Source organism: Trichogramma pretiosum, unplaced genomic scaffold (assembly GCF_000599845.2).
Source record: "Trichogramma pretiosum strain Unisexual culture from Peru unplaced genomic scaffold, Tpre_2.0 scaffold13, whole genome shotgun sequence".
Lineage (NCBI taxonomy): Eukaryota > Metazoa > Arthropoda > Insecta > Hymenoptera > Trichogrammatidae > Trichogramma > Trichogramma pretiosum.
Window position 1 is genome coordinate 770893 of NW_019641606.1, and position 22990 is coordinate 793882.

Below are 22990 nucleotides of genomic sequence, written 5' to 3' on the forward strand. Positions count from 1 at the left end.
ATCGGAACGTATGAAGAGCTGGCATTAGTGCTTCATTTTTTATTTATTGAAAAATAAGAGGAAAAAAATGTAACATTTTGTAAAGCTCGAAAATCATTTATGTTATGCACTTTATATGCTATTGATATTTTGATGATTTTTTTGCAAACGCGTATTTTGTTGCTTTTACATCCCATCCCGTGAGTATTATCGTGTCAAAGCAACGTCAAAATATCCAAACCATTTCATCTCGCGGATATAGTTACGAAGACATCTAAGAGTATCAAGTATCGTAATACGCTGAAACGAATCAGGATGAAAGAATCGCTGTTGATACAACAATAAAGATTATCGAAATGTTTCTATTTTTTTTTTTTTGTATATATTGCTAATAAAAAATAAATTGTCCTCATTTCAAAATTCACTGCCGTTCAATCACTTTTGCCATACCTGAACGAAAAGTGAGTTAACTTCAAAGTTTTATAACTCAGCCAATAAAGGTCTTATTAAGATTTTGAAACTGTCATTTGAAAGGTATTTTTAAGCCCTTTCTAACGATGTATATTATTATTACGATTATTCTTTTTTTAACTAATTGTCGTTAACAATTAACAAGTTGAAACAAAAAGTCTTTCTGGTCTTTGCTATTTCTGCTGTCAGTTTAGTAAGAAGAAAATCGAAATCGATTCGAAAATCCAGAAAAATGAAAAAAATAAAATTTCTAAAAAACCAATCCATAGTACTTTTTTCTTATTTTACTCATAAAAACGAAACTTTTTTGTAAATAAAATGTTTTTCCATCTCGTTCACAAAACCGTGTACACACGAAGGAAAAAAAAGTGTCGTTTTGCAATGCAAGGTGTATCTTTGTGAATAAAGCCCGTAGCACTCGTGTTAAAAAAAGGATATAAAGGTCTTGAAAAAACCTACAAATCTATGGGCTCAGAGTGTTTCTGCGAGCCTTTTTACTAAATTGACAGCAGAAATAGCAACGACCAGAAAGACTTTTTGTTTCGACTTGTTAATTGTTAACGACAATTAGTTAAAAAATGAATAATCCTAAAACAAATATACATGGTTAGAAAGGGCTTGAAAAGATCTTCCAAATGGCAGTTTCAAAATCTTGATACGACCTATATTGGCTGAGTTATAAAACTTTGAAGTTAACTCACTATTCTATCAGGTATGGAAAAAGTGATTGAACGGCAGTGTAGATCTTTAAAGTTATGCAAGAAATTCCAACTTTTAGATGCAAAAACCCTTATTCATGATTGTTTTTTGAATTGGTTCGAATGTTTTGAATTGTTTTTTCGACCTGATCAAGAGTTATCACATTTTACGGCCATTCCACGAAAATGTAAAAGTAAAATAATATTGTTCATTAATACTATGAACTTAACTGTAAGATTTTTGATTACGTCATATAAATTAATTTTAAAAATGGAAATTGTTCAGTTTCATAAGATTTTTTCCGGGTATTACTTTTATTTTAACATAATCGATAAATCTTTATATTATCAATCAATTTTAAATTAAAAGCTGAACTTTTATTTTTTAACGACAAGTCCGACCGAAATCGCCGCCTAGTGGAGTTTCAACCAATTTCTATACCCGCGGAGCAGCAGAAACGCTCGATGAACGATAATGCAGATATCGCAGAGAATGCAAACCTGAACAGAAGGAACCCACATACGGAACGTCCGCAAATTGTGTGTGTGTGGCTAAGATAGTGTATGAAATCGGCACGCGAAATTTAAGGAACGTGGATTTGCGCAGCCAAGTCCAAGCTACACCTGCGCGCAATTGCAGATTCGCATAAAAGCGAACACACACACACTTATGTGACGGCTGCGGTGCAGTGTGTGAATTTCGCAGCACTGGCGCTCTGATCTTGTTCATGTATATACGCGTATTCATATGTGCGTGCGGCCGCAAGTTAAGCAAAAGCAGCTCCCCTTTTGCAGCAGCGGCCGCGGACTGGCCAGTGTAATGTAGAAACTGCTCACGCAGTCTCGCTACACAGTGGCAGAGTGCGTATGTGTGTTGTTGTGCGCGCGTCGCGAGCCATGCATGGCGCATCATCAGCAGCAGCAGCAACAGAGCGTCGTCGACACACGCACCGATATATACTACTACAGCTCGTGGAAGATAATTAATTGTACATATTGAAACGAGTGAGAGATCGATAACTCGCGTAACTAACGAACTCCGTTTGTGTTCCGATAGAAAATTTAAATATCTCTCGCAACTCGCTGAAAATTGTGTAGCCGCGAAATGCGAATGCGCGAGAGCAGCAGCTCGTGATATATATCAGCAACAACGTGCGCGCGCGCGCGTCCGTGTGTGTATACATACATAGGTATGGTCGTATAGAGATATTTATTGCTCGAATCGAGATAGAGTGTCTAGCGCAGCGAGCAGCATCGCGTGTGCGTTCAGTGGCTGACTCGTTGTTTCATCGTCATCAGCGCAGCTCGCATCTCCTCTAATTCCTGAAACTCGCGCTTGCGACCTCGCGGTTGTTGTTGTTGTTGTTGTTGTATACCTGTGAACGACAATTATACTCTCTCTCTCTCTCCCCGCTGGGCATTACAAATACATGTGCTACTGCTGCCATGTAGCGTGTGTCTTCGGAGCGAGTCATCCTCGCTGAGAGAGCAACGAAGAAGAATCTCGCGCTTGTGTGTGTGTCTGTGTGCGTGTGCGCGCGTTGTATCGTATATCGAGACGCGCATGCAGTGGCTCGCTCGTCGACGCGATCAGCTGTGCTGCCACTGCTGCAGCTCTGCACACCAACATCATCGTCGTCGTCGTCGCACACACATAGAGAGGCGCCTATTACGCAAAAGAAGCATTTAATTCTTAGTGCGCATTGTGTCGTCAGCAACAAAGACGAGACGAGGCCAGCAGCAGCAGCAGCAGCGTCTCGAGCGAGGAGTAGGATGCTGTTATATAGTCGATCCGCGGATCAGCGTTAGGTCGTGCAGACGACGTTTCATACGTACACACACACACACACGGAGTTTGGAGCTGCAACCGTAGATATCTAAGTTACAGCTCGTGCAGTTTTTAGTGCGTTCGTATATATTGCGAGTCTCTCGTGTCGCGCGTGTGTGCCAGTGTATATATACATATACGTGCTACTCTACTGCCTCATGCTACCGCTGGTGTTGCAATCGTAGCAGAAGAAACGAGCGAGAGAGAGAGAGAGAGAGAAGAGAGAAGCCCGTGTGCAGCCGGATCGAGCTTTGGTGCCTCGCTGCTGTTGCGGCGGCGACGAAGACGACGACGTCTCGGACTCGGACTCGTTCTTCGCTCCGGCACTGCCGCTGCCGCTGATAGTTTCGTAGGTAGTTCATCGGCAGTAGTAGTGAACTCGCAGTGCCGTCGAGAGTGTACCCGAGAGAAACAAGTCTCCGAAATCAACGTGGATCGCTACGTTGAGGAAGACGAGGACGACGACGGCGACGAAGAAGACGAAGGGGAGTTCGGTTGGCACGCAGCAGCGTTGACGACGACGACGACGACGAGGTCAGGCAGCGCGGTGGCTCGCAACATAGTAGGGGCCCCCCGCGCTATCTATCCTCCTCACTCGCGCGCCACACAAAGCAGCCAAGCTGGACAAACTACCCGAGTATCTCCGCGACACCGTCGACTGGTTTATGGGGTGAGTTTTCGTGCTTCGTCTCTCGTATACCTCTCTTCTTTCTCTCAACAGACCTCTCTCCCTCTCTCTCTTTCATGCAAAAAAAAAAAAAAAAATAGTTTCAACGCATCTTTTTTCTTTTTTTACCCATTTTTTCACTTTCATCATTTATACATGTAACATTCTCTTTCTTTCTTCCTTCTCTCTCTCTTTCTCGTGCCTTTTTCTTCTCCAAAGTACTATGCGCCATCGTCGTGGCGAATGGTGTAACATATACGTGATACACACAGTCGTCGCATAAGCATATACCTATACATTACACGAATATACATACTGAAGCAGTAGCAGCAGCAGCAGCAGCGGCAAAGAGAGAGAGAGAGAGAGAGACATAACACATACACACAGCAGCACATACACCTCTATACACACATCAACGATACGATTATTTTCATGTCCGCTCGTTGCGTAATCCCCCCCTGTTTTTGTGTATATATGTATAAGTGTGACATATCGTCGTCGTGCTTCCGAGTCTTTTGCTCCTCTTCTCCTCTCTTGTGTGTGTATACTACGCGCGCGCGTGTATATGTGCGTCTGTTTATGCATCTATAAAAACGACGTAAGAAAATGTTTTTCAACGCTTCGATGCTAACTGCTGCTGGCACTATAAAGACGACGATGACGGCTTGGACGATTGCACTGCAGTACAGGCCGCGCGCATCTTTTCGCGCGCATCGCGTACATAATTACGCGCGCACTTGTGCAGTTGATATACATCTATACCCTCTGCTCCGCCAGGCCGCGTGTGTGTTTTGCATATATAGAGGGTATACCCTCGTGTGTATGGAGTGCGTGTAGGTATAGAGATGGAAACGCATGTGTGTGTGTCTCTCTCTCTCATGAAAGAATCGCGCGGGCTTCTTCGAAAGCGCAGCAACGCACCGGTATATTAAAAGGAACTGCTCCAGTTCCAAAGTCCTCCGAGTCCTGTGCGCTTTACACCTAGTGGTGTACGTGTATACACCATACTGTCAGCGTGTCGCGCTATAACCTCATCTCGATTGACTCTCCTGCTGCACTGCAAGTATGTATATGTGCGAATAGCATGTCTATTTTGCGCATTAGCCCATACACGCGTACACGAGACTATAGTAGTAAACTCGGAGCATTAACTCGAGCGCGCGTGCGATTAAGCTCGCGCTTCAACTCTGTTTCGTTTTTTTTTTCTTTCTCTCTATCTCTTTCTCTCCTTGCTTTTGTCACGCGCTTGTCGCATGTGTTGCCAAAAAGAAAGAACGTATGTATGTATACACAAACTGCTCTATGCAAGTGTGCAGCAGCAGTAGCAGCGAGGTCGTTGTCACCGCGCGCCGTGTCTTTGTCAAAAAAAGTAAAAAAAAAAAAAAGAAAAAAAAAGTTCGTCAGAAGATAAAGGAGGTCGAGAGAAAGAGAGCCCCTGTAGTGTATGCGTGCGGATGTGTTTTTTCCGTATGTGAAATGCACTTGCGACGTCTGGCAAAACCTGTCGCTATCGTGTAACTTGGGTGCTTTTTAAAAAAAAAAACAACAACAAATAACGGAAAAAACAACTAAAAAGCTCCGTACAAATCCTTCCACGGACAATTATACACCGATTGCCGTTGCGGTGGTGGTGGCTTGGCGTGTGCGAGACAACTTTTCTCGGCGCAAGAATCTGTTTTTCCCAAGCCTCGCGAGGGCGGAAACGGTGGAGAGGAAAAGTACCGAGCAATTTTCACGATTTTTACGCGAAAAAGTCGATAAAAGTAAGACGATACCCTATACTACGCCCAGAAACTTGGAATGTTGTTCGAGACGAATTCGACCTGCCGAAGAAAAATAATGATGCGCCATCCACCGTCCGTCGACCCCGTCGAAACAGTCCGAGGGTTTCAACTTCTCCGTACCTACGTACACCTTCCACCCGCATGTCCGTCGATATAGCTACTTACAATTATCATTAAGCAAAAGAATATAAAAGTTACACAGCAAAACGAGCGCGAGATAGACAGATAGACGCGCCCCCGAAGAGAGGAAAGAAAAACAAAAAAGGAGACGACGAGAGAAATACTCTCCGTTAGCAAAATAGATCCCAACGAATGACGTCTCGTTTCTTTCATTTGGCATTTTCTATCTCTCTCTCTCTCTCTCTCTCTCTTTCCCTCTCATTCAAACCAGTCGGTGTACGTGTGTATGTACCTTTCACGGTGTGGTGTCTATAAATAGAGCAGAAAAGCCAGATAGAGAAAATCGACGCTCGCTCGCTCGCGAACGCGCGCGCGCGGTTTTATTTATATCGATGAAATCTATAAAGTTCAACGTTCCGCGGTTTCGCGTGTATTATATATATACAACGTGCCGAAAGAGAGGCACAGCAGTCAACGCCAGCAGGTGATGTAAAACTCGGTGTATGTATGTACACCGTGCAAACAAAACAACATTGGACGTTATCGAATTGATATCTCCGCTCGAGCTTGGGCAACTTACGCGCAGATATATAGGCTTAGAGACAAAGAGGTAACACACGCACACAGGTATATGAAAAAAAAGAGTTCCCGATGAGTCAGGGCATACAGCGGAGAGAACTGCGTATTAAAGCTCCGACAAGGGAGGCCAAAAATATATCGGGCCGAACGTCGCGAACAGCTGCTGCCGCCTCTCCGTAGCAAGCGTTTTATTGCTCGCTCGAGCGTGAATCTCTCGCTGCCTCTCGCGATTATATTCGTACATACTGTAGCTGGTATAATGGGCTATATTAGATATCTGTCTGTCGTCCGTAGCAATGGGTGGATGGATGGACTGTCTATCTGTCTGCGAGAGTCGCCGCCACCGCAACTCGATACGCAAAAAAGCGCGACGACTACCTACTATTTTTCTTTTTTTTTTTTTTTTAGCTCATCAAGCAGGGATATCTTACAAAAGTCCGCGCGCGAGACAAGAGACGACGACGACGACGACGACGAAAATGAAGAAGAAGCCCTTTTCGGACTATTCCTGCGCCCAGAGATGACTACATATATAATATATCTATATGCCTATATCGACGAGACTGTCTACATGTATATCTATAAGTACTTGTATATAGGTGCTACTATATACACGACGATATATTCGCAAGAGAGCCGCGTCGAGCCTTCAGCGCAAGTGGGTGGGAGAGTATACCAGCAGCACATCGTCGTCGTCGTCGTCTTCGTGTCTATATACCTTTGTGTGATACATCCTATATACATGCGCCTGTATTGCCCCTCCGAGTAAGCGCACTTGCTGCGGCTCTCTTTGGAGAGAGCACGAAAGCCGCTCGCTCCGCCGCGCCGCAATGCAATCAGTCAGTGTTCCCCAGCGGCGCGGGTCTGCGCCTTGCACGCGCCGACTGCCATCGTATATAGATAGACAGATAGGTAGTTGCGCGCGTAAGATCCGAAGATCGGTTTCTCTCCTTGCTTATTATTATTTCCCGATTTCCGATCTACAACTATGTAAGTGTGTCTCTCTCTTTCTCTCTCTCTTGGTCGTGTGCTATACGAAACAAGAGGCAGAAAAAGGACGATGCATCGCGGTGGAAAAATTATTAGTCACCGATGCGGCCCGACTCGATCATCGTCGTCGTCGCTGTATCGGCCGATAAAAATCGCGCATCCGTCATCGGAGGAGGAAAGGAGTAGGAGGAGGAGGAGGAGGAGGACAGTCGTCGAGAGACGGCGAGAGCTGATAAGGAACATCGGCGATGATGATAAGCGCGACTGACGACGACGACGACGACACGCGCTTATAATAAAAGCCGATAAGGGATAGAGAGAGAAAGAAAAGAGTAGAGCTTATTGGTGTGCGCTCCGTTTTTTTTTTTATTGTATACATGCGCGTCGCGAACGAAGAAGTACGTACATATACATTGTAATTGTGTGTATATATATAATAATACACGAGACTTATTGTTGGGCTGCGCGTGTGGCGCACTGCTGTTATATACGCGTTACTTATACGATGTAAGCCTGTGTGTTTTATAAGCGCCGCTGCCGCGACGAGGCCTGCTGCCTGGCTGCCTCACATGCGTCAGTCAGTCATCTGTGCGAGACAACACGGCCGACGCCGACGTTACATATTCGACGCTTTGTACATTGTATATTAATTCTAATTTTATAACGAAATATCATAGATGGTATTATTTTTATACCAATTGGTAGGCGCGGGAAATTCTCGCGCGCGAGAACAGCTGTGCGGGTGTCTGTGCTTGAAATAATATAAGAAAAAAATAAAAGGTCGCGGTCGAGACAACGTATACAACGACACGATGTTCTCCAGCCTGACGAGTCGGAGATTTTTCCGCTACTCGGCGATCGACAACAGTAGCTCGTCGTCCTCGTCGTCGGCGGCGGCGACGACGGCGACGACGACGTCCACGAGTGTCGTCGCCACGTCGGCCGTCACGGCCTCGGCACTGTCGCTCGATGCCGAGGACACGGTCATGTGCTTTTGCAGCAGGTCAGTCAGAGTCGAGATTAAAAATCACACACTCAGCACACACACACACACACACACACAGAGTATACGAGATTGAGCGTGCCAGTGAATCAGAGAGAAAGAGAGATATCTCACGATATGGCACACGCAGATGTATATAATTATTTATGAAAAGAGAGAGAGAGAGAGAGAGGCGCATCATCTGCTGGCTCTCACACAATTTCGCCAGCCCGAGTAAGATAATTGCTCTTTCTTTCTCTATCTCTCTCGCTCTCTTTCTGTATACATAAGAAAGTTCACGTCGTTCGCTCGCCTCGTACTTACTCCCGCGCAACTATATACCGTTTGTTGCCTCGCTATATAGATACCGCGCGAGCTCGCGGTTGATGTAATGCTCCCACCTCGCGAGCGATCTGCCATCGCGCCAGAGAGCTTACAACTCTCTCGCGCTCGTTCGCTGGCGTAAAGCGGCTGTCTCCTGCCGCTGTATATATATAAGTTTAAAAATCACTGCAACGCTCGTCGCTGCAGCGGCGGCGCTCTCCTTTTATTTCATTCCTTTCCTCCTTGCGAGCGATATATAGATATACTACTACTACTTATACTACTACTGCTGCTGCTGCTACTGCTACTCTTCCTTCCTTCCTTTCTTTCTTTCTTTTATTTCGTTTTATTTCTTTTTTTCCAATGCACGACTTACTCCTCCTCTCCATACACTGCACAGCAAACCACCTCTTCTTGGCGCGGTGGCGGCGGCAGCAGTTATGTATGTAGTAGTAGTAGTAGTAGTAAGTAGTAGTAGTAGTGGTGCCGCCTCAATGTGCCGCCGCACCAGTACGACGACGACGACGTCGTCGTCGGCGGCGTCTCTCTCTCTCATTGCCAACGCAACCATCAAGATGTGCGGCAAAAAATCCGGCACATATATATTATACTTATACACACGCGGACGCTCTCAAACCGCTAGTTATTAGTTTTTGATGGTTCGAGCGCACATTATACATTATTAAAGCTTGAAGCGACGACGAGTACCAGCATCGTATACTCGAGGGAGCTATAAGAGTATAGTGCCCGGTGTAGTACGGCATAATAATTCATTAGGCGCGCGCGTTTTGCCGCAGTCGTCGTGCGCGTGTGTGTCTATAATAAATATTAAATCTATAATGTGTTTGTCGACGTTGGTTCATCTATATCGGAGCTTGTGAGAAATCGAGAGAAAGATGCTAGATCGTTGTTACGAATTTATGTGTAACAGTTCCAGTGGCCGGTGTCCAGTGTTTACGTCCTCGATGTCGATGCCGCTGCCGTTGCTGCGCAGCTCGTGATATCGTCGAACTCGGACGCGCGCTGCGGTGGCGATTGTTATTAAATTTTATTATTTATCGCTTGACCACACATCTCTCGAGCTTCTTCTCTCTCTCTCTTACAAAAACGAGATAATATGTGTTTAACTATTATGCCCGAGGAGAGCAAAGCAGCCACTACTCTGTCGCATTGCTTGACGGCTTTTTTGTTCAAACGCAGGTAAGGCTTTTATTGTTTTCTCAACAACATACTAGTGCGCACAACGCAACGGGTATACGAGTGTGCGCGTGTGCATGTGTAACGCGAAAAATACGTGACACACAGCGTGTGGCACAACAGTTTTTTTTTTCGTTATTGCAAAAATTAAGCAAGCCTCTCCGAAAAGTGAGCCGCGTCGTCGCGATAGTCAAGCAAAAGTTTACAGCGTTAGGCGTTTAAGAGAGTGAGCGAGAGAGAGAGAGAACGCGCAAAGTACTGTATACGTTGCAGTACCACATAAAGTACCGCAATAGTGTAGCGGCGTGAAGAGAGCTCGAGCGAGCGAGCACTGCAGCAAGCGTTATAGCTCAGCCAAGAAAGGAAAAAACTTCTGAACGCAGCTTGCTCTGCTGTTGCTTCTGCGGCGCGTGCATATACGCGTACGTGCCATGTATCCGGTTTTATAGCCGCATTAGTCATATATTGTATATATGTAAAAACGTTAAAACGCGTGCAAAGGTCTTGTGTGTGTGTGTGTGTGTGTGTGTGCACGCGCGGCTCGCGGAGTAGCGCCTCCGTAACGATCGCTGCCATGCTGCTACTGCGGTGCTGTTCTACTTCGAGAAAATCGAGGGTGATTAGACGCGGCGATAAAAGCGCGTCTCTTTTTTTTTCTCTCTCTCTCGTTCGCTCTATCGAGCAATGCGCGTGTATACGTGCAACGAGCTGTTATACAATCTTGCCTGCTTGTTGCTTGTTTCTTTTTTTCGCGATACACGCGCATATTGTGTTCTGCTCCGAAAGACTCTCGCGACCTGCCAATCGGAGAAAATGGACGAGCGCTTCGGCAGGTGCGCTATTCGTGCACGCGGCATTATTATATTCTGTGTCTTATCTCAGAAATTCTCCGTCTCCGAACGCGCGATGTATTTCTTCACCGGGCATGCAACAGAAAAGAACCCTGAACGTTATCAGCTACTTTTATAGGATAAAACAAATTTATCGATTCTTGGTCATGTTGACAAATTTTTCGCAACTGGCGCGTCTGGCACGCTTAAGCAGTGTGCGTCTTCTTTCCACGCCATATACATTATGACTCTTATCCTTTTTGAGTCTTCCAATCGATCAACGACGTCGTCGAATGACGCCCCACAGAGCCAATAATGATGACATACATCACTCGACGTCTCGAATCTTTCGACTTGCGCTTCGATAAATACGATCCCTCGCACTGTACACTGAGAAAAAAATTTCATTGATTTAATGAAATTTAATTTAATATTTAATACACTATTAGTTTGATGAATATGATCAATTGAAGCAATGAAATTTATGTAAAAACAATTCAATATTTCGTTGGAAGAACAATGAACAAAATATTTAGTTCTATTAACAAAATATTTGATTCTTTCGATCAAATGATACTATTAAATGAATAATATTAATTTCATTGAAATTCTGAAATATTCTAATGAAATATTTCATTGAACCAAAAAAATATCTTGTCCCAATAACGTTATATTTCATAANAATCAATTCTCTACCATTCGTTTTGAAGGCAAACACAAATTTTTTAAAGAAGTAGCGAATTCAATGACCTCAAGGGTAAATCCTGAATTAAGTTTATCTGTAAAACATCAATTGCAGCTCTCTTATAGGCTATTGATTAATCGAGGGTTTGAGTCGAGATTGGAAGTAGGTTCACAAGAAGTTAGTTCAATCAAGAATTTATTAGACTTCTCAAAGTTCAAAAAAAAAGTGCCCATAGATTGGCTCAACGCTGATCCTTCAGTAGTTACATGGGTAAGAGTGAATGGTACTTTGTACAAAAAACAATCAGTAATTTATATGAATAGTGGTACAACTGATTGTGTACCAGCTGTGTTAGGAAAAATTTGTCATATCTTAGTAAGTAAGGAAAACCGAGTTTCATTCATATGTGAAGAATTAAAAATTACTTATCATAATGAACATTTATCGGCTTACGAAGTGCAGTTGTTAACTAACTCTTATTGTTTTGTTGAAAGAGAAAACCTTTCCAATTATAAACCGACAATAGATCATTTTATAAGTAATTCTCAAAGATGTATACCTATATGGTAATTAAAAGTATCCCAATGTAAGTTGATAACTACAAAAGTATAATTTTTTTTAATAAATCACGTACCAAAATGCACTTTTTGAACGCTTCATTTAATCAACCTAAATTATTTACTATTTCAATTAAATTATTTTTAATTTATTGATATAATGAAATATTTTTTTATAATAATTAGATATTTTGTTGCATCAATGAAACGATTTATTTTTTATAGTTCACCCGACTTCCTAGATGGCGCATTTCAAAACTCGCAAGTGGCTGAACAAATTTTTGATTGCTATATAAGAAAGCTCTCATCTTTTATCCCCAATGTATTTGAGCGTATATAAGTATGAGTTGCGTGCGTGCGTTTGTAAATGAATGTAATGTAACATTGTTTCTAGATGTAGGTAGGCAAAAAACTTATAATTTCAAAAAATATGTAATGAATATATTTAAATTCTGTATAAGCAATGTTTAATTACAGGTACAGGAGTTAATTAACACATGCAATGCCATCAGTATACTCGGACTCACCCTTAGTATGATATATCGAACAAATGAATAATTTTTCATATTTACACATTAGTTTTGACAAATTTTCCCTTATTTGAATGAAATATTTCATTGATTGAACAACTGAATCATCAATTTCATGTAATATTTTATTTATTTTATAATATATTTGATTAAACCTAAGACACCATTTGTTGATATCAATAACTGAAATATTAGTTTTATATAATATTTCATTATTTTCAAACAATATTTCATTGAAATAATAAAACTATTTATTAAAGTGAAATAAATAAAAAATATATTTGATGAAATATTTTATCACTTCTATGTATATTTAATTAATCTTATTGATTGATTTGATTCAATAGATTAATAATTTAATAACTCAAACAAAATAATTTCATTCATGTAATAAAAAAAAAATATTGTTTCGATGAAATTATTTCATAGATTGTATTTAATTAAATGATTTCGTTGAATCAATGAAATTTTCATTGTTTCAATGATTTTTTTTTCTCAGTGTATATATAATATGTATGACTTGGTGAAAAGCGATATACGAAACGCGAAAAAAAAAATAATAATCGAGCTTACGCTCGCAAGTCCATCATATGTGCTTATATTATAGAGTGAGAGCCATCGTTTCAATGTGTGTTTATATAAACATCGTTTCGAGTTTTATTTTATAGATTCATTTTTTTTTTCTTTTTATTTTATTTCTTTTTTTTTTCATCGCTCCAATGTGTCTCGCTCTCTTTCTTCGCGCAATACTCGTATTACCAATCATAAGCAGAGAGAGAGAGAGAGAGAGAGAGAATCGCCTGTGCGTGACTTTATTATCATTATTTCTTCGTTTTTTTTTCACATATAATACAATATATATCTGTAACGTTTTATGGACAGCGGAAATACCTTACTACGTTGTAACAATCCGCAGTATATAACTTTGTGCTTATTATTACGATATAGAAATTCTCAGATATCATCAAATATCAAATTGCGAAGCTATTTTTATGGATAAGTTTATAAAAAAAAAAAAATTAAAAAGTATATAAATCCCGAGTGCCAATTATCGTCAATTAATCAAGCGCATAAAAACGCATAAACGTACGACACAGCTCACTGAAACGCGATAAGCTTTTTCCACATTTTTACTCATTTCTCTCGCAGTTACAGATCGTAACAATAAAAGAAAACGTAGGTAGGAGAAAAAAAAATCAACACACCAACACGTAGAAGTTTTATAATTGCTGGGCTACAAAATTGTATCGCGCATTGTGCGCACCGGGCGTGGGTTTTTTTTTCTCCATCCTTCTATAATACAAATTTTTTTCGCGATTAATGCGAGGCCTTGCAGCAGCAGCAGCAGCAAGCACACCTAGATACTCCGTCGTCCGTTAAGAAAATCGAACCATTTCGTATCGCGCGCGCGCAAGAGCACCTTCTATATCGTAATAATAATGATAATAATAAATACAAGACCGAGAAGTGCAATGAGAAATATAGAAGCGGTGTGACGGTATGACGCGCGGCCGTCCAAGCTCGGCTTTGCTGCGAGTAGCGAGCTATAGCTGCAAGAAGAGGTGCAGCACTCGACTTAATTAAAGCGACGTGTTACACGCCTGCCCACGACGACGACTACGACGACGACGACGACGACGACACCGAGACACGGGCGCGAGCATCGCTGTACACGCTTATAATATGCTCATGCGCTCGCACAAAACAGATCGCAACATCCTTTTTGCTCGCGTTGCATCTTTAATTTTAGCAAGCGCGGCAAAGACACGCTGAATAAATATAATTACGTTTTCTTTCGATCCTTTGAAGCGCGGCAGACTCTCTCTCGGGGTCGCACATTTTTTCATGCATATTTTTTATACATATATGTATAAAACCCTAGTATACACGCTCTCCTTCTTTTTATTCCTCCTTTCTTATCTCTAAGAGCATAAAAGAAAAAAAAACACAGTACCGCGCGCGGAAAATTCTCGTTTTCTCTTTCTCGCGTTGCGGCGGTGACGAAGGCGGTGGCTTATATTCTTCAGCCATCATTGACTTGTGCCGCGCACACAAACGTATTACATATACAGTACGTCGGGGTCGTTGCGGCGGCCATTTAAGCGGAATTACGATGACGTATTTCGCAGTTCTGGATTTTCATTGTGCAGCGCGGGCCGGCTGGGTATTACCTGCTTCGAAATAACTTTGGAAGGTCGAGGTAAATCTCATTGTTGCTCGATGTGTAACAACGACAAGTACGCACCCGTGTGTGTATATAAAACAACTCGAATGCCAAGTCTCTTACTCTCTCAGAGAAAGCCATATACGCATTATCGGGGATATTAAATTTAAGCCCCCTACTTTCCGCGTTTCCCGTTATGTTGCTGCCGTTGCTCGCGTACGTCGTTCGTCCGAAAAAAATATATACGAATGCGCCGCACAAGCTCGTCTCACGTACCTATACTATAACGCATGTTCACCGTCGGATATCAACTTGCAATAAAATTTTTCTCTCTCCTTCTCTTTTATATGTGCAATACGTGTGCATACAGTACACGGGCGGAACTCTTAAGCTCGCGCTCGAGGTATGTATAGGTAGGTACGCAAGTCGAAGCAAGAATAAATAATATATATACGTGGTGTATATAGACGAAAGAAGGAGGTGACGTTGGTGGAGGAGGAGGAGGAGAAAGGAGAAAAATCGATGCTCCAGTACCACCGAGCGTCTCTGGTATCGGTCGATCGGCGGCTATACGTACATACTATACGCGCGACTTTATGTTTTGTATTTGGCTCACTATATGTATAATCTATATTATTTTTTCTTTTTTTTTCGACCTCTTCTTCTATCTATCGCATTGTTTTCCACTGAATGGCGAACACTAGCGCGTGTGTGTGTAAGCGAAAATATGGCACACATCGAGTCGATGTCCAGTGCAGCAAGACAACGCACACACTCTCACACGTAACATGATGTATGTGCTTACAGCATACACACACACACACACACACGTGCGCGAGTGAAAAAAGTGGGTCTTCGCGCTCATAATTCCGCAATATATATGTATAGAAAGAGACAGAGAGAGAGAGAGAGAGAATATATAATTCGCAAAAGGCGAGCAGCGGCATACGAGCGAACGCGAACCTTTTCTTTTTTTTTTTCGTGGCAATATATACGTATATACCGTTAAAAGGAAATCTTGGCCGCGCGACTGGTATAATATAATCCTTTTTCGGCAGTAGTGCGGGGCACGTAGACACACCGACTCGCACACAAACGTGTACATAAACGGGCAGTAAGTAGTGTGCTGTACTGCTGCAACACGAAGCCCCTTTTTCCACGGCTAGATGCACACTGCACTGCGCACTATAGAGGCGCGCTCACACGGCGCGGGCCAGATCTAAAGATCCGCACCACGCGAGTAGATTTATTACGACTTCTCTCCGCGGCGTTCGGGCCTATGATATAATAAATGCGCCGTTTGTGTGTGTGTGTGTGTGTGTGTGCATGTGAATGTGTGCGTGCACAGTAGCGCAAAGAAAGAGAGAGAGAGAGAGAGATGCACCCCGTAGTACAACGTAAGTTGGCAACGATCCACCATCGGTTTCTTACTATGCTTCTTCTCGGGTATATTACTCTGCTATCGCGGCGTAGGGGCTATTTTCTTCTTTCCAGTTCCTTCGAGCGCACTGCGGATGTATTTATCCTCGGCTCGCTCGAAGCCGATTCGATGTATACTATATAACGGATACACCCAATATAAATAGCGCACGCCTGCTTAAACAATTCAATTTCGCGTGGGCTGCGAGCTTGCAAGCTCGATAAAAGCTCGCGCGTCTCTCTTCGGACGCTCTTTAGGCGCGCAGTCAGGGGTCGTCGCCGTCGTAGTCGCGTTGTGCACTGCAACGATAATAAACAACAATGGCCGTGTGTATTGTTTTCGCGTCACAATTAACCGTCGTCGTCGTCGTTACACGACAAGAATGAAAGAGAGACAGAGGACGATGAAAAGAGTATACAATACACTTGCGAAATTTGTGTGTGCGCGCATATTATTACATGCGAAAACTTCGGTAGAGTCAACAACACGCTCGTATTCACACATTTTGATTTCTCATAACAATCTCTATTTTTCATTCATTTTGCACATAATTAAACTAACGAAATTCGATACATTTCACATCTTTGTCCTTCGCATCGCAACTATACTACCTTTGTTACAAATCGGCTTTAATAGAAAGAGAGACAGTTCAGCTCAAAGCTAGACTACTATCCCCATAATACAATGGGAAAAGAAGTAAACGTCGTGTAGAGAGAGAGAGACAGAGTCGACGAGGCGCCAAGGCGCTGTTATCGCATTCTCCGCAGGCTCTTCTCACAGCAGGAAAACTGAGAACGAAATAGAGAGAGAGAAAGAAATCGATAAAACGAGCTTTTTTTGAGATTTTCACGTCGTTATAATAATACGAGAAATTCACGTCAAAGAGGGAGCTTTATACATACACAGGGAGTTGTACAGGCAGTAAAGCACACACAGGTGTATGGGCACACAGCAGCAGAGCGTTTGGCGTGTACTGCGCACTTGTGCACGTAGCGGCGGCGGCGGCAGCAGCAGAAAAGAGAGAAAGATAAAGAGAGAGAGCAGAAAGAGCTACATAACGTATGTACCGAATTCAACGTTACATATATGCGCGCATTGATTGTCGCAATTCTCGCGCATACTATTCTCCGCTACGTATGTATATACGAATTGTAACTATATACGATGCGTGTGCGCACACACGAGTGCATTATTCAAGTAGAAAAGAGAGGAGTAAAAAAGGAGACGAGTAGAAAGAAAAAAGGGAGTATAATATATAGTGGGAGGGGGGGGGGCCCGGCACGCGAATTCAAATGTATATAATACACGCATACGATACAATTTATCCGCAGACTCACTCTGTGGAGCATGTATTAATATGGAGTATATGCCAGTATAGAACACATACATTCAAAGAGTACAAAGCCCATACGCACGAGAATATATGTACGGTATATGCATTACGCGTGTGGTGCGCACATCAGTATCAGCTGACGGTGTACGTGCGGCATATATATATTCTCCTGCTGCTACTGCTGCTGGAAAACAGCTGATCGGATCCTCCGCATATATACATATATCGTTGTGTATACACATATATATATTTACACGATATGCGCGCGCCGCTTCAACCACACACACGCACACACACAAGTACAGATTCAGCAAGTATAAGCGAGTGCTCGTGTCTCCTCTCTTCTCCTTCTCGCGCGCGCAAGCCGCGTTCTCCTATGCGCCGTAGTCTCGTCGCGCTTTCTTTCGCGAGTTTCTTCTCTACTACTTCAACTTCTGTGTTTGTTGTTGCTGTTGTTGTTTATTCTCATCGGAAAACTTTGCCTCTCATCTCCTGTGTAGGAGAATCATTTTACACTCAATGTGACGTATGAAAACCTGCCCCCGAAAAAAATCGATCATCTTTTTACTTGCTCGCGCGCGCGCGCGCGCGTGCCCAGCGTATAAATAAAAGCTCACTGATTCGAAGGTCGCACACTTTGTGCTTTCGCAAGCTCGCGCGCTAGGTGGTATTGACCCAGTTCAAGAGTGAGAGAGAGAAAGAGGGAGATACGATCGTATATATACAAACACACATGTATAAGTTTAAATCCACGATACACACAGACACACACACACACACACACATGTAAGCTCGCGAGAGAGCGACGTCTCGCGCACACACGATTTCGTTTCAAAAATTTTCTGTTTTGCCCTCAGTTTGCGCCGTCGCCAGTTACCAGTAAGTCGAATACATATATATCGTTAATAGTACAATACAAGGGAGAGAGATCTCGCGAGAGAAAGATAGATAGGCAGAGAAAGAGAGAAAAATCGCCCTCCCAGCAGAGAGAAACGGAGTAGCTCGCGGCGGTATACACATGCCGCGCGTGAATTCTTTATACGCGTCGTCTGCGGGGAGTTTGTTGTTTCTTTTTTTTTCTCTCTCTCCGTTTTGTTTCTAGCGAGTGTATTCGCGTGTGCGTGCGGCAAATATAAAGCAGAGTAGTACAGTGATGTGAGAAGGGCTGTAGGTTAAGACGCCTGGTGTATACTATACTCTCGGTTTTCCCTTTTTTGTTGTTGCGAGCCAGCATCAGATCGTGCCAGTGATCAAGTTTCGCGTGTGCGTGCCTGGAAAGACGGAGAGAGACGCGAGAGAGAGAGAGAGAGAAATAGCCTTTGTCTCCGGGGATGATGATAACGAGGGACTCGGCTCGATCGATTAATTAAAAGCTTCGTTCTTATATGCCAATGATCGTCATCGTCGTCATCATCGTCAGTGTTCGTTCGTTCGGTGGTTTTCAATTACTCGATCGCGCGGGCATTATGCCGTCCGTCAGATAATGTTTCGATATGAAAAATTGACTAACGAAGTCAACGATTTTCGATCTCTACTATATGTCTGCCTCTCCCCCGTTACACACACACACACGTATAATCCCTACGGGTCAACGCGTTAATAAGCTGACGTATCGATTGTTTGGGGATAACGTGCCTGTACACGAAGGTCATACTCGCAGGCCAGGCAAATGTATTACATAAATACTCGGTTAACGTTTCCTATATATGTACAACGCTTCTCTATCTCTCTCGTCTCTCCTTGTTTTATTCGCATCGTCGATTAGAAAACCAAAAAAATAGACTTTTCCAATTAAACATTGACACCTCGGAAAAAGGAAGCGGTGATTTTCTTCGAGGTCTATTTATCCATCATGTCACTCGAGCAGCATCAAAATTTTACAGTTTCAGTGCGCCTCGCTCGATCTGCCGCACAAGTTAATGTATAGCATGTACGATGTCCAGACACGTTGAGGCAGAAGCAGCAGCAGCAGCAGCTACTACAGCCGCCAGCGGCGTCTCTGCCGGACCGTGCCGATAATTACCATAGACCAAAGTACATAGAGACAGGATAAAACGGGGATATATACACAGAGAGAAAGTCGATATCACTCATTGTCATAGGAAATCGAGGATAAATAATTGCGAGAAAGAAAGAAAAAAAGAAATAAATTGAAAAATAAGTAAGAGAGCGAGGCGAGACTTATATTACAAAATACGACGATCATGCTGAGATCGTCGGGCGGCCGGGGGACGATCCTGTCGTCGCACAGCTCGTCGTCCTCGTCGGCGTCGGCCCCAGCGACGCCGGTCCACGGCCACGGCCATCATCCACATCACCAGCACGCGGCGAGCGGCTGCAGCGGCAGCGGCGGCTCGTCGCGCTTATCGCTCCTCGACACCTGCCATCGAAAAATACGCGCCTTCAGCGAGCTCGTCGCGTGAGTTTCTCTTCAAATGATATACCATTAAATAAAATGAATGAAAAAAAAACAAAAAGTACAAAATTCCAAGCAAGACTTAGTTGAATCTCGATGTTTGCTGATGCGCTTTGTTATGTGATATATCTTGTATCGTATATATTTAGATGCGATGCGCCGTGACGGAATGCGCCTGGGTGTGCGCTGAATATATAATATAGAAGAAAATTCAAATTAAAAAAAAAAAAGCTTTGATGTTGCCGCAAATAGTTTAGTGCTTAGTTGACTCTACTTTTTTTCATTATAATTGCTTGTTACGAACGAAAACTGAAATGCTGTGCATGTTGCATAATTTTAATACCATATAGATGTGATTATACATACACAGACAAATAAACGTCCCTACATTAGAAGTTAACCACTGAAAAAGGATCTTTCTCTCTTTCTCTCTGGCTCTGTCTCTCTCTCCATATCTCCATCTCTCGTATTTTATACACACCGCACGATATGTTGGGTTTCTATTACTTTATCATTTTATTTTTATTTATTATTTATTTTTTGTGTGAACTATAGATAATGGCAATAGTCGTAATCTTGATCGCCATTCGTTAAGTCGCACGTAAATATTAAATCATAAATAAGAACTATGGAGGACCAATTGAAACAAGTGAATCTGAACGGTTCGACGGACCGACCGACCGACTTGGAAGACTCGAGTAATTCACACGTCTCGGTAGCATCGGCAGCTTCGGAAGCCTCGGTAGCCTCGAACGACTCGAAAACTTCGAAGAATTCCAAGGGCGAGGTGAAGTCGCCGAGCAAGCCCTGGTCCTGGGTGCCGACCCCGGAGACCACCGCCGATTTTCTGGAATTTCTGGGCAAACTCGTAGTACCTTTTTTTTACACCAACAAGTGCCCTACCTATTTCATAACGACGTAATATATATACACAAACCCTCTCTTTACACACTTATTCACACGATTTCCTTATTTTTCTTCTTCTTTTCTTTTTTAATGCATATAATATTAATGATTATCATAGAGCTGATTTGGAAATTATCGTATACGTGAAAGTGTATTCCGCATCCGTAATGATCTTCGATCTATCCATTTGCAGAAAAGCCCGACGAAAGGAAAAAGATGCGGGAACAACGGAAGATCCGAAACTGTATCTCGAGGAGGCTGCCCTCGAGCGACAGCTGTCCGACGTGGACATGAAGGTGCTCGTCGACCTGCCGTCGGGCATCGATTACAACGAGTGGCTCGCCTCGCACACCATCGCACTCTTCGAGAACATCAATCTGCTCTACGGGGCGATATCGGAGTTCTGCACGCCGGTCGGCTGCCCGGACATGACGGGGCCCGGCTTCAGGTAAATTGAACGAACATTTTTGGATCGTTCTTTTCTTTTATCTCGAGAGCTCGTTGGCTATATATATAATTATTCGTCTCGCCTGCAGGACGTATCTGTGGTTCGACGAGAAGGGCAAAAAGACAAAAGTGGCGGCGCCTCAATATATCGACTACGTCATGACGTTCACGCAGAGGACCGTCAGCGACGAGGCCCAATTTCCCACTAAATATGGTACGCGTACTCGCATTTTATAAAAAAAAAAAAAAAAACTTTCATCAGTTTTTATTTACTACATACATCTTATAAAAAATAAAAAAAACACTCATCAAAATCATTTCTGCGTGTGTGTTTTCACAGCCAACGAATTTCCCAGCTCGTTCGAGTCGATAGTGCGCAAGATCCTGCGACTGCTTTACCACGTGATAGCGCACATCTACCACAATCACTTTCGCGAGGTGACGCAGCTCGGGCTGCACGTGCACCTCAACTGCGTCTTCGCCCATCTCAGTCTTCTCAATCAGCGCTTCAACCTGATCGACGCCAAGGAGACGGAGATACTCCACGACTTGGAGGCTGCTCTGCTCGGTAAGCAAGCCGCGTCCTCCTCCCGCTCCGCCTTCTTCTTCCGCTACCTCGGTGGCTGTATCGTTGATCTAAACAGGGCCATTTTCAGTAGGTTCAAGCGATGCTGCTACCTCGAACAATAGCAATAGTAGTAGCGGTGGTCAGCAGCAGCAGCAGCAGCAGAGCGGCAAGCTGGACCAACAGCAGCAGCAAGCAGCAGCCAACTCGTCGATTACTTCGGCCGGTGGTAGTAGCGCGGCGACGTCCGAGGCTACCACGACGACGATGTCCAGCACATAGATCTCTACTCCTCCTCCTCCTCCTCTTCTCGGGTCATTGTTCCCAGAGAGAGAGATGAGCGGCGCTTGGACGTTGCCGCCCGCAGTTCCTTCAAATTAGATGTTTATATCCACACACAAGACACACGAGCCTCGACACTATACAATTCACGTGGACACATACGCGTACATGATACACCGACAGACAGACACGCATGCATACGTATACACTTACATTTACACACATGCTCCACGAATGTTGTCTTTCTCTCCTTGTTCTCCGCCTTTTTATCTCGTCGATTGCCCCCCGACGAAATTTGCCTCAACGGAGAAAAAACACACAACAACAACACAAAAAAAAAAGAAAAGAAAAACCAATTCACTTGCGGGACGCGTGCGAGAGATTTCGTGCGCTGTTACTATACACTTTTTAACATCGGACAGATGTCGAGACTCTGTGTTTTTCTCGCTGTAAATAAAAGATGAAGACAGTGTGATCAATAATACTGTTGTATACTGTAATTTATAATATAAGAAGAGAGAAAGATAGCATCGCATTAAGAAAAAAAAAGTAACTAATTCTCTACTAGGAACAAAGAATTCTATGAAAGATACAAAAAAACAAATAAAGTAAAGAAACAGAATTGAAGGAAAAAAACACAACATACAAATGTAGTACCTGTAAATAGCTAATCACGATGCAAGAAAAAAAAAGAGTTTAAAGAAATCTACTGTACACGAGTTGTCAATGATGATTATAAGGATAAATATATTATTATACATGAAAAAATGTAATTAGGTTCCTTTGTTTAATTTTGTGCGCGCGTGTGTGTAACTGCGTGCGTGCGTGGAATGAATGACGACGATCTCGTGTCTGTTTGTATGCTTGTTATGGTCAATAATGCAGTATAACAATTGTACATAATTTTTCTGTGAGAGTGAGAGAAAAAAAAACATGTATGTTAGGCGAAAGAGAATACCAAGCTCGAGCGATTATACATAAAAAAAACAAATGATTAAGATACTTATAAGAAAGCAACAACTTTTAAGAAAAACAACAAACAAACAATCTGTATAAGCACGTGTAAGGTATGATGAGAATGATTGTCTGATAAAGTCTACGAGAGTGAGAGTGCTAATGAAAAAAAAATTATTATAAAAAGATAAAAAACCGATGATTGATTCTGTATAAAAAAAAACAATTAAAATGAACAAAACAAAAAAGGCAAATCAGTTAACGAGTAACAAAAAAAGTGAA

At 42.9% G+C, this 22990-nt stretch overlaps 1 protein-coding gene across 8 annotated transcripts; it reads left to right on the forward strand.

Moving 5' to 3' along the window:
- The first annotated feature begins 1993 nt into the window (after positions 1–1993).
- Positions 1994–22741, forward strand: LOC106652105 (MOB kinase activator-like 2). Of its 8 annotated transcripts, none has more exons than XM_014370883.2 (6): positions 1994–3646; positions 19022–19557; positions 20654–20908; positions 20997–21121; positions 21248–21475; positions 21552–22741. In XM_014370883.2, exons 2-6 carry the CDS (start codon positions 19343–19345, stop codon positions 21752–21754), a joined length of 1026 nt encoding a protein of 341 aa, XP_014226369.1. In that variant the 5' UTR covers positions 1994–3646; positions 19022–19342; the 3' UTR covers positions 21755–22741. The 8 variants fall into 8 exon arrangements, with proteins under 8 accessions (XP_014226369.1, XP_014226373.1, XP_014226370.1 ...); XM_014370880.2 differs by lacking the exons at positions 1994–3646; positions 19022–19557 and adding exons at positions 17923–18017; positions 20110–20472; XM_023458427.1 differs by lacking the exons at positions 1994–3646; positions 19022–19557 and adding exons at positions 17924–18017; positions 20110–20472 and having other exon boundaries at positions 21564–22741.
- The last annotated feature ends 249 nt before the right edge of the window (positions 22742–22990 follow it).

Excerpts from the sequence above, each read along its gene's own strand:
- LOC106652105 (XM_014370880.2), top strand. The coding sequence starts at position 20,183 with ATGGAGGACCAATTGAAACAAGTGAATCTGAACGGTTCGACGGACCGA. Across the intron at positions 20,909-20,996 it reads ATGACGGGGCCCGGCTTCAG|GACGTATCTGTGGTTCGACG; the intron begins GTAAATTGAACG and ends TCTCGCCTGCAG. Across the intron at positions 21,476-21,551 it reads CTTGGAGGCTGCTCTGCTCG|GGCCATTTTCAGTAGGTTCA; the intron begins GTAAGCAAGCCG and ends TGATCTAAACAG.